The sequence below is a fragment of the Eptatretus burgeri genome, chromosome 5 (genome assembly GCF_056783735.1).
Source record: "Eptatretus burgeri isolate ZD-2024b chromosome 5, Ebu_testis_v1, whole genome shotgun sequence".
NCBI lineage: Eukaryota > Metazoa > Chordata > Myxini > Myxiniformes > Myxinidae > Eptatretus > Eptatretus burgeri.
Genome location: NC_140965.1, coordinates 53,982,760 through 53,995,291, shown reverse-complemented (window position 1 = coordinate 53,995,291; position 12,532 = coordinate 53,982,760). Strand labels below are relative to the sequence as shown.

Genomic DNA, 12,532 nt, shown 5'->3' with positions numbered 1-12,532 from the left:
TGAAACCCACCCACATGTAGAGATAGCAGGCAACAACAGCAACTTGCACATACGCACATATGTGTACACACACACACACACACACACACACACACACACACACACACACACACACACACACACACACACACACACACACACACACACACACACTAAATGAGGTTTCAGTTTGAATCAATTTTGGCCTAAACAACGCAGAAATTCAGAAAATGACTAAATACCAAGATCTCAAAAAGAAAGTGAAGAGATCCAAAATTGTACCAGTGATCCATTGAAGCAATGAGAATGACGAAAAAGAACCTTACAGGGATATTAAAAACCATCCATGGAAATATTACGAGAAAGGAACTACAGTTGGAAGCTGTCCGGGTCTCAGTGACGATCTCAAAAGAGCCCTCGGAACAAAACTGAGAAAAAAAACTTCACACCTTGGTCCATGATTCATGACCATCCTTACCAAAATGGAGGTGGATACTTCGAGACCTGGGAGGGCTCCGTTCCACCTTCTGAAACCCACATATGGAGATTACACCCAACAACCAACAACACCCACACGAGTGCCAAGTGCTGTTGTTGTAATACAGCTTATATACATACAGGATACACACACGCAAATGTACACATGCATGAAATACATAAAAATGACAAACAAAGATTTACCTTTAAACAGAGTTCTTTGAAAAAGGAATTCAAGTGGGAAATTAGCAAAATCAATTTTAAAATATAAGAAGCAACAGAACGCAAATGTCAGTCTCTGCCTTCACAGCTCGAACAAATATGGTGAACACGAGGTCGATGGACCTATATATATATATATATATATATATATATATATATATATATATATATATATATATATATATATATATATATATATATATATATATATATATATATATATATATATATATATATATATATATAGTTGCAAGCCGGCGGGGTCGGGTGAGAAGACCACAAGGTGGGGGTGAGAAGACCACAAAGCTACGTTGATTTCCACCAGACTCCATGGAATTGTGGGCCATCGCACACGGATAATTCCGTGATGTGGCGGGTCGCTTCACCGACCGTGGACGCCAATAACTCAACCGTGTGACCTAGGGTCCTCCCATCTATGGGTTAATCAGGTTACCTAATTAATCACGTGGTTTAATTACCGGGGAACCACGCCCTCGGTACGCCTTGCCCGAACCGTATCACTCTACCGGATCGGATCACTTTTCTGGATCGGATGCAGCCGAGTGACACTGCCAAGGACGTACCGGCTAAAAGGAACGGATCGTTGGGAATAAAGTGCCGGCTGGAGTAGGATTCGGACCATGCTGAACCAATGGGAGAAGAGAGAAAAATGAGCAGAGAACATTCCTAATGATAATTATTTATTAACAAGTAAGCGAGGAATGGTATGTGGCACAGTGAAGATTTATTGGGTATGTAACGCAGGGAAAGAGGAGAGATGCAGGAGGCGAGGTCGAGGTCGTGTGAAGCAGTAACACATCACGTGAAAACACCCACACACAGCACAACACAACACACCACAGATGGAGGAGCTTCTTCGTCTTTTGTAGAGCCCGAAGGTCGGGGGAGGGGATCATGCTGAATTCATAGTCATTGCCCGAATCAGGCGTTTTGATTGGCCCCGACCCCTCACATGGTCCACCAGCTTGGGCCAGGTGTCGGGTAGACGTTGGTGCAGCAGATCCTCCATGGCGGCATGGCAGCCCGCCAACCTTACAGCGAAAATGCATGTGACTCGCCGCACATGTCGGGTTTCGGGTCGACGTTGGTGCAGTAGGCAGATTTACCTCAGGAGTGATCGGAGGGGAGGGTACAGTGGGTTGTCGTGGAAGCTCAAAGCAACAGTCCAGCACCTAGCGCACGTCACGGATTTTGCCTCAGAAAAGAAACGAAGGAGAGTCTGAATGAAATGGAGGGGAAAATGATTTAATAACCCTAACTATTAGACCATCGCAACACACTCCCCGTTGTCCCACTAAACAAAAGGAAGGAGTCTATCTACACATATATTAATGACATAACTGTCTTGGGACACCTCTATGTTGTATGCATGTGGTTCCGAGAACCGCAATACATATATATGTATGTGTGTGTGTGTGTGTGTGTGTGTGTGTGTGTGTGTGTGTGTGTGTGTGTGTGTGTGTGTGTGTGTGTGTGTGTGTGTGTGTGTGTGTGTGTGTGTGTGTGTGTGTGTGTGTGTGTGTGTGTGTGTGTGTGTGTGTGTGTGTCAAAGTGGGAGGTGGATTATGAAACGCGATCACACAAAAATGTTAAACAAAGCGGTCCTGTAAAAATAAAATTGCACATTTCAGCAGATGAGACACCTCTTGAAGCACCCAACGCACGGCACCGTGGGGCCCAAGAAAGGTGGAAATGTACACCCAATCAATGTTACATTGAAAGCTTGGGTACTTTAACCGAAACGAACAACTAAGCAGCTTTGAGGGTGCTCGCCAAGTGGCTTAAGCACTCAAGCAAGCACTCCAGCAAAATGGTTGATAAGGAACGGCTGGCTTGGCAAGCGATGAGCATTGCCTATCCGTCATATTAAACACACACTTCTTGGAGATGCTAAAATGTCACATATATCCAAATTGGACAAATAAACACCTTTCTAGTGTTGGAACTGCTGCTAAGTTCAATTCTGGAGGTGAAATTTTGTAATTCGACTTAGTTTAAGAGATTCTCGAGGTTATGGCATGTGCGTAAGTGAAATAAAGCCACAAATGCTGGCATCTCCAAGTGTTTATAAACATTGCAATGTATTGAGCGATTCGTAGGTATCGATAATTTGAGTGAGGAAAGTGAAGAAAAAAAAAACTTTCGTTAAGAAATCGATGTGGCATGTTCCAAGTCAAGGCATGGTTGAGCAGGCCAAAAAACATGGCGGCTCCAGACCCCAGCAAGGTAACTCAGGATATGCTTTAAAACCCCACAGAGCGAGGTGGCCAAGGAAGCACCTGATAAAGGATATCATTAAATAAGACCAGTAATTATCTTCAAAAGAAGTGTTGTGATTAACCCAAACATCCAATTTTCACTCATGCACTTCCTTGGAGTTCCCTTACTATGCATGCAAAGTTTCAGGCTGTTATGTTTCATGGTTTTGGATTTATGGAGAAGACACACACACACATACACACAAACACTTATTAGTATAGATAAACATCTCAGCTTGTGGAATGTTGAGCTTGTATTTTATGCTTGGCCATTACCTTTCGCCTAACATTCAGACTAATGGTTTAGAAATTGAGCAAATTGATTATGATGTTGATTTGCATTCATTTTCAGTGCATAAACATCAGGCATCTTTGATAGAATCATGTAACTTCTGTTCTGTACCTCACGGTGAGACGAAGGTGGGAGGCTGCGGGAAGCTTCATCAACGTGAGTTTGAAGGCCTCGCAAAGAAAGTCCAACTTCCTGGAATGATATCATATCCAAGAGCTTGTAATAATGCCTTATAAAGACGATATACACATTACCGATGTAACATTAGTGGGCACATTTTATATTTTTGACTTTCCGTTCACTTTGACACGGTTATATGTACCAGACTGGACACCTTCCACCCACACCATACTTACGGAACGTTTACACAAGTACCATTTAGACGCATTGTTCCCAAACCTGTGGCCCGTGGGCCGCATGCGGCCCGCGGAGCCCTATACTGCAGCCCGCTAGGACTTTCCAATCAAAACACATTTCCATGTAGCAATTTTAAAGGGGTTTACACAATGCCACTGCCGGCCACTGTTGGCTGGCGCCATAACCTGAAAAGCCTTACACAATGCCGCTGCCAGCCACTGCCACTTACCACCGGAAGGAATCAAATAAATTTGATTTTACCTTCCAGCATTTTGCGGCAGTATTTAAAATTAATTACACCCCAAACGGAAATTTGTTCAGAATTACAGTGCGTGAACAATCGATCGATCGAATACACATAAAATTTATTAATTAAAAAACAATACTCCAATAAACCCCAAACGTTGTATCGATTTCTCAACACAAACGTTGTGTGACAGTATCAAGTTTCTCAATAAAATGCATCATTTTTTTCTGGCTCCCAACATCCTTGGGAGTAGTAAATGCAGCCCATGGGATCAAAAGGTTGGGGTCCACTGGTTTAGAGCATAGGCAAGTGAGCAGGGATACAGGAGGTGGTGCTTGCATTTAAGGATGGATGAGATAACGCAGATGCAAAGTAGACAAAATACAATCTTTCAACCCTCTAAAAGGTGCAAGGGCAAATGAAGTGCTCTTGCAGCTGTGGTGTGAAGCTTTTAGATTTCATCATTTTGCCATTATTAAACTCCAACTTTTTTTCCAACATTACAGTGAAGGGCATAAGACAACTAACTTTAAACCAAATTTTCAATTGAACAAGTTGTGTTTGAAAAATGAATTAAATTTATGATATCCGATTCAGGTCAAGTTGGGACTTGGCCCGTCCAACACCACCACCTAAAGTTCGACCGAAGGCGATTTGGCTAGGAATATGTTCAAGGTGCTGGTGTAACTCGCCGACCCTTTGCAAAAGACTTTCAAAGCCCAAATTTTTCAATTCGAAACTTTCTTTTTAAATGTGATCTTATGCCCTTCAACTTTTCCAACATTACTGTCGAGTTTAATAATGCCATAATGATGCAATCTAAAAGCTTCACTCCACAGTTGCAATCGCACTCTTTGCCCCTACCTCTTTTGAGAAGGTCAAAAGGTTATATTTTGTGTCCTTTGCATATGCTGTATCTCATACATCCTGAAATGCTCACTTGCCATGGGATCTTCAAAATCCACCAAGTAATACCAACAGATGGAACACCCAGCTTAACGTTCATCTGAAGGACAGAACACTGTGATGCAATCCCCTACCAGTGAAACACCAAACCGACAGTTTATAGTCTGGTAGAGGGATCAAACCCAGGCGAGAGAGCTCGCTCAAAGGCAAGTGCACTACCTCTGCATCATCCTATCGGATGTGGGAAAGAGTCCTCCGATCTGAGATAAATATGGTATAAAAGCAGAACTGCTTTATAAATTTAGGGAGAATTTTTTTTTAATCCAGACTAGATATTATAACCCATTGTCTGTCCAGGCGGAAAATGAATAGATTGCGCAAGTTTATATTTTTTTACCATCTCCTTTCTAGCAGATGGAGATCCCATATATTTCTGATACAGATTATGCCATAATGGCAAATCTCTCAACTCCTTCACAATGTAACCATTCATTAAAATTGTCTGTCTCTCCGAGATTACGTGAAATGTAAAGCTCTCAACATTAGTACCATTTGCCGCAATTAAGCCGAAGCACAAATTCTGTTGACGTCACATTGCAGGCAGGTCGGTGGCATTTCCATTTTTAATAATCACCTCCACTCCTGCCTCACTCCTTTTAACCCGCCTCAGCAACTCCAGGATATACTTTTTCTTCCAGTAACCCTTTACTGGTTAAGTCCTAAAAACCCAGGCAGACGACATGCCTCAACTCTTTCCTTGCTTTTCCCACATGTGGAACTGCTTTCCTGAGGCTGTTCTGTTCCACTCTCCCTCCAGGGGCTCAAGCAGGCAGTGCACCATGATCACATGTAATCAATCCCCCATCCTTACTACTCCCATTAACCCTTCCAAACACAACCCCCTTACTTGCAAGTTACAGTAGTGTGTATGCCTGTCTGTCTCTTTCCCTCCCATCTCTATCTCTATCTCTGTCTCTCCTCTTTTCCTGTTAATTTATTCACTTGCTTTACTGTGTTCAATTGTTGCCCCCTGCCCCAATGTTAAATAATATTCAGTTACCTTGTAATTCCATGAACCACATCATGGTAAATAAATAAAAATTGTTTCATCATCACAATCTTGTCTCGTTTGCTCCATTGTACCCTTATAATAATCAAAACACATAATATTCTTAGTACGCTTTGAGACCGCATTCTGGCCAATTCAGTCTGCACAATACTTCAAAACAAGCCGATTGCTTTTTAAGCAGTGTCGAAACATGTAGTGGGGCAGATAACAGCAATTTTTGAGAGGAATCGTGCAAATGATGATACAAGTATCAAATTTGGCACATTTGTTCTCCAGGGGATTCTAATCAAATCTGCCTGATTGGCCATTTGAAAATCCAAATTTTGAAAAATTTGAAAAAAAAAAAAAAATTCAAAAAAAGTCAAGATCACGAATCAATGTTGGATGCTGGCTGAGATTGGTGAATGTTTCAGAAACATCATCAAAGACGTTCCAAGTCTGCCATGCAGTTTTCTTCCCTTTACCGCGGAAGGCAGACACGACATCAGATCCAGTGAATGCATGGAAGTATGGGATCCCTCGAGCTTTCTCAGGCCCTATTGCAGAAACTACCTCATGGACTGGAATCCATCGTGCGTTGGCTCCTTGGCCAAAGACAATCCACATGTTCTCAAGACCGAGTTCCTGTAAAGATGGCAGTACAGATATTGCTATGACTAGTCCGTCCATGTCATTAGCCTTAATGATAATGGACTTGCTACCATCCGTCGTTGCATCCCTGGCGTGTACAAATATTCGAGTGTCAGCTTCTTCATGACAACATGGAGACACAGCATCCAGTGACTTCCTTGTGTTGCTAATGGCATCTTCTCCTTTTGTGACAATGACTGTGCTTGTCGTCTGTGCTTCACACATCTTTTCCACAAGGAAGTGAAACAGCTCAGTCTTGTTGCTGTTATCTAGAAGAAAGCTTCTCCAGTTACTTGGTGTCTTACTGGTTCCTGTCACTCTTCTTCTGATTCCTTTACCCCTTTTCGACCATGCCTTCGACCGGACTTCAGACGACTTCTTGTACACATCAAACCCTCTCGTACCTGCCACCATAGGATTCCACCTTTGGGATAATGTCTTCTTTAGCAAAGTCATCAAATATCTTTGAAGTGCATGGAGGTAGGGCATTGATAAGTGCTGAGCCATCAATGATGACTGCATCTCCCCTTGGTTCTCTGTCTGGGATGTTCACTTGCGCTTCAAGAATTTCAGCCAGCTGTGACTAAGTTTTTTTGAAGTTTTTTTTTTCTCAAATTTAAAAAAAATTGGGATTTTCAAATGGCCAATCGGGCAGATTTGATCAGAAAGCCCTGCAAAACAGAAATGCCAAATTTGATGCTTGTATCATAATTTGCACAATTTTTCTACTTTCTACTACACTAATGCATGCGTCATCTAAACAAAGGTCACACATTTGAGCTTGCTTTATTGTGAACATAAACAAAAATAAACTTGTTCACAATAAAAATGTTTTGTTCAATTGGCCAGACAGGATCATTAAAGGGGAACCCAATCACAATTTTTTTCCTTCTGAAAACCATTGAAAATCATTCCTCACAGTCTAATTTGAAGGGAAAAAAAATTGAATTTTTTTTTTTTTGCCAATTACAAAAAAACAGCCCTGGTGTCGATTTTCGCCAGTGATGTCACACCTGTAACGCACCTTGACACAAACGGTGGCTTACATGGAGAAACAATGAATTTAGAGCTTGGATTCAAATACTGATTCCACCGTCAATAGCAACTCTGAAGGTTCTCAGTATGTTCAAACTGATCAGTGGGATTTTAAAGAAACTATTGGTGATAAAATTAGTGATGCAAATTCTTTCAGGGGAATTATGGAGCCGAATCATTTTGAGCCTTATGCAAGCAACTCCGATGAAGATGGCGACAATGGAGGTGTTAGTGAAGGTGAAAACGCCGGTCACACGTTCACTACAGATTGGTAGGTTTTGTTTTTCCGTTCAATTGAGGGTTTTCAAGGGATTTTGTATTCATTCATAAATCAGTTATATTACTCCAGCAGAAACATGGAATGACACAGCACGGATATGACATGACAGCACAGAGATGGTATGACACGGCATGACACAGCATGGACAACGCCAAGCATACTCGGACAATGCCGACAAAATGGGCGATAAATGTTTTCTCCCACCGTCGCAGGCTGACCAGATGTCCTGTACGTAATGGGATCATCCAGTTTCATACTTTCCTGGGATGCCATTTGTGTCTGTGGTCATGTCCATGCCATGTCTGTGTCTGTGCCATGTTGACATCCCAAGCCAGAGGAGGGGGGCGTGACGCTGGGAGGGAGGAGGGTGTGAGGTTGTAGTGGGTATTGTTAGTGTGACAGATGATAGGGGATTGTCGGGGGATTGTCGAGGGGGGGGGATGTGCAGTGGTGGTGGGTATTGTGGGGGTGATAGTTGATGGGGGTTTGTGGAGGTAATGGTTTATGGGGGAATGGTGGTGATTTACCACTCAAATCACCCATCTACATATGCTGGTAGATAGGTAGAGATGGTCTTACAGTTTTCAGTGAAGGCTGTTTCTTCCGCTTACTTGTGGGGATGGCATCCAATCTCAATCGTGGCAGATAACCACAAGATATAGCTACCTCTGTTGTTTCATAACAGTGCTCTATAAAATGTTCTGAGCATAAAAGCGAACAACCACCAAGGTATTACTCTAACCACCAAGGACGCATCGACTCGGCAAATTTGTGGAACATCGAATATTATTTACCATTTGAGTTCAATCATACCACAATGTAACCCAGAGACAATGCGAATCTAGCGGTCAACTTCCAGGTGTGATGTCATGGCTAAGCGTGAAGAAGAAATTAATTTCAACTTTTTATCACAAAACTACTTGCTTTATAAATTGGAAATTGAAAAAAAACCCCACATCATATCTATTTTGTAGGGTATCAAGGGATAGATTAGCAAAGCGATCTGGGCGTTTGGGTTTCCCTTTAAGTTTGGTTTATTACTCTCACCCTGAAGGGGTTATGAGACTATTGTAGTGTGTGTGTGTGTGTGTGTGTGTGTGTGTGTGTGTGTGTGTGTGTGTGTGTGTGTGTGTGTGTGTATGTGTGTGTGTGTGTATGTGTGTGTGTGTATGTGTGTGTGTGTTTGTGTGTGTTTTTGGGTGTCGTTGGGTGTCGTTGGGTGTTATCTCCATTTGTGGGTTTGAGGAGATTGAACGAAGTCCTCCCAGGACTCAAAGTATCCACCTTCACTATGGTAAGAAATCACAGTTCATTGACCAATCTGTTCAACTTTGTAGTTCTCAGAGTTTTGATCCGATGGCTCTTTTCAGGATTGTCACTGAACATCGGGCTGCCTCCAATTGTAGTTTGTTTGTGGTAATATTCCCGGGGATGTTTTTCAAAATCTCAATGAGGTTCTTCTTTATTATTCCTGTTGCTCCAATTATCACTGGTGCAATTTTGTTGCTCTTCAGCTTCCAAGATTTCTTGATTTCATTTTTGAGGTCCTGGTATTTGGTCATTTTCTTGATTTCTGCATGATTTAAGCCAAAATCACTGGGTACTGATATCTCAATCAGCAATGCTGTCTTTTCCTTTTTGTTCCTGAGAACGATGTCCAGTTGTGAGGCTTTGTTTTCTATCTTCACACTCGATGGGATAACCAGGTCATACGTGAGCATGACCCGTTATTTTCAATGACTGCCCTTGGTTCGTGTTTCCATTCGTTTTCTGGAACTGGGATGTTGAAATTTTTGCAGATATGCCAATGAATCACTTTGCATACTTTGTTGTGGCATTGTGTGTAAAGCTGTTCTGATCATAGTTTTTTTGCATCCCAAAAGCAGATGACTCGTACTTTCTGGTTCTGTCTTGCAGAACCTACACTTGTCCGTCTGGCTCGATCCCATCATCTTTTTAAATCTTTTGGTGTAGTCTCCTTGATCTTGGGCATTTATTATTTGTTCTCCATCCCAGTTGAGCTGACCTCTTCTTAGCCATTCCACTGAGCCTTCTTTGTTGATCCCATCTTGGTCCAATTCTTTTTTGTATTTTCCTGCTCTTTTGTCATTCTCTCAGTCATTGGTGTACATTTTTTGATATCTATTTTTATGTATTTCTTTTGTCATTTTTGATAATTGTTGGACCTGTATTTGTTGCCATTTAATTTTCCTTTGTGCTATCTTCCAGCATATGCAAAGGACACAAACTGCTGTCTTGTTGTTTCAAGGTCAATTTTATGTTGTCTGTTTTTGTTGGTTTACCCTCGACAAATGTGCACTTGGCATACTTATCTTGTCCAAATTCCATTTGAATGTCCTCAGTGAACCATTTTACGACTTTTAGCTGTTCTGTCAATTTTTCATCATTCGATGTGAAGAGCTTTCAATCATCCATGTATCGCAAGTGTTAAAATGAAATCCAACTTTTGGATTTGTGTTAATGGCAGCATATTAAATATACACTGTTTTGAGAATTTATTGAACTTGAAGCTAAATGTTTCTTTAAAAAAAAAAAAAAATTTAAAACTTGCTCACACACAGCCACAGTAAAAGAGTTGTAAAACTTTTTCAGCTGATCAGATAAGCTGAGCTAGTAAACATGGGTTACATGTCACAATAGTCACCAGAATGTGCATTACTATATTATTTAACCGGGTTTTATAAAGAAAAATATTTCAGAATTTTTTACAATAAAGAATAAAGAATATTTCAGATTAAAGAATTCATTACAGGAATTTAGATTCATATAGATGTATCAATTATATATTCTCCATTAAGCTTTTAATTATTCGATAATTGAATAGACAACATATTGAATGGACAATGTGTCGTTATAAAAATGGCTTTTATTAAAATGTGTTAATTGATTAATGACTGCAAAATTGTGAGTCTTGCAGTTGTGAACGGCAAGGGTGACATCTAGTGCCAAGCATTGTACATTACATTGCGATTGCCCAAACCACACCACACTCAACCTTTTCTTAACATTTGAGATTTCTCTGTGGAATTACAAATGCTTTATTATATTAATACAAGTCTCTAATAATCTGCTAAAAAGGTTTAGAGTGTTTATTGTACAAACAAGCCTCTTTAGAGATGTTTTGTTTAATCCCTGCATAACAATGAAAATTTTGCAAAATCATCATGAGGTTTGAAAAAAAACTGTTGTAAAAACAAGATGTTGAAATAAATTTCCACATAGATTTCTGATGAAATATGTTGACAACATATCACTTCAAAATGTGTAAATATTTAACTATGTGTGGCTGAAAAAGTTATTTAAGTTTTTCTTGATCAAGCATAATTCAAGTTAATGGCTGCAAGACTTCTCTCTATATTTTGCTTTTGCTATTCTCACAATAGATGATCTGAATTCTGAACCTGAGGAGTTTATTCGATCTGAGGAAATAAATTCCACGACGCAGGTGTCACCTTTCGTGTTTCTTTGGATGTTCTTCCATTAGTTGTTAGGATGTATCTGTGTCCTTTGTTTGTTGAAGGGGTTACTCATTGGGTTCAAAGCTAGACAAAACAAGAGGGGGAAGGGGGGAGGGGGGGGGAACTTCCTCCCTGGAAGATCCCACATTGTATCTTCACATCTGGTATTTCGCTATTTCTTTCTGAGTGCTGCAATATCAATGTGATATTCCAGAGCGTCATTGCTTTCTCAATCAGTTTGATTATACAAATAGATTTTGTACATTTGTATGCATTTTATCATCCACGAATGTGGGACACTGTCGAAAGCTTTCTTATAAACTCGCCAGGTAGTGGACAATTTGGTTCTTTGCATTTTGCAATTCTCAAGTACAACTTTTTTCAGGAGTCGGTGGTCAATTTTTCCATAACAACCTCTCTTACATCCCTCCTCCCCTCTCTCATTCTGCTGCTCTCCTTTGTCTTTCTGCCTATCATCACCTGCCTTTTCCACTCTTTTCCCCTTCGTCTGTGCCTGAGTCACCTGGTCCATGTCTCTGAATTGGTCTTGCCTCTCTTTCATGGGTACAACCTCATTCTCTCCTTTCGCCACACTCTTTCTTTGCTGCCTTTGGACCGGCACTGTGTTGGGGTTTGGGTCCCCGTTTCATTGCACAGTCAAAACTTCCTCTCGTACCTTCTTGGCCAAATCCCTGCCATCCCTTTTATCACCTTAAAAATGAGGACTGAGCTCCCCTCGCTCTAAACTCTCTTGCCACTTGTTGCCTTGCCCTGGATGTAATTTCTTCAATTCCATCTTTATTTAGATATCTTTTAATTATTGAACAAACCTCAAATTTATGAAGGGGGACTTTCTCCACTCGAGTAACCAATTTTTTTTTCCAGCTGGTCCCTGAACTGCTCACCCTTACCTTTCCTCCCCCATGTCTCATGTTTGGAATTCATTCTGCATAGGAGGATGATGATCTCCTCAATACTTGAGGTTTCCATTTGTAGTTTTTGTCTCTGAAGTGTTATCTTTGATGGCGGAGAGACAGTTAACACCCTTATAGCTTCTTAATTGCTTTGGTAAACAATCATGTCTCTTTGCAAGGTGACGTTTCTCCTCGCTTGAGAAGGTGCAGTCATTATTTTTTACAGTGCACTTTCCTGCTGCTAGGAGTGACCGCACAGACAGAGGGTTTCCCCGATAAGATGCCTGTGACTTTTTGCTCGAGATATTTTTCTCTATTTTATCAACACAAAATGTTCCGTTGTGTGTGTGTGTGTGTGTGTGTGTG

The 12,532-nt window shown here is 41.0% G+C and overlaps 1 protein-coding gene across 14 annotated transcripts in view; it reads right to left on the bottom strand.

Annotated features, from left to right (window-relative positions):
• Positions 1-12,532, bottom strand: part of LOC147026448 (focal adhesion kinase 1-like) — a 168,193-nt gene that overhangs the window by 42,275 nt on the left and 113,386 nt on the right. For all 14 annotated transcript variants that reach the window (XR_015058348.1, XR_015058349.1, XR_015058351.1 and 11 more), the window contains one exon: positions 3,361-3,441. Coding sequence is in view for 8 of the 14 variants with exons in the window: in XM_085881878.1 (XP_085738004.1) it covers positions 3,361-3,441 (81 nt within the window). In the remaining 6 variants the exon portion in view is untranslated. The remainder of the gene's footprint in view (positions 1-3,360; positions 3,442-12,532) is intronic.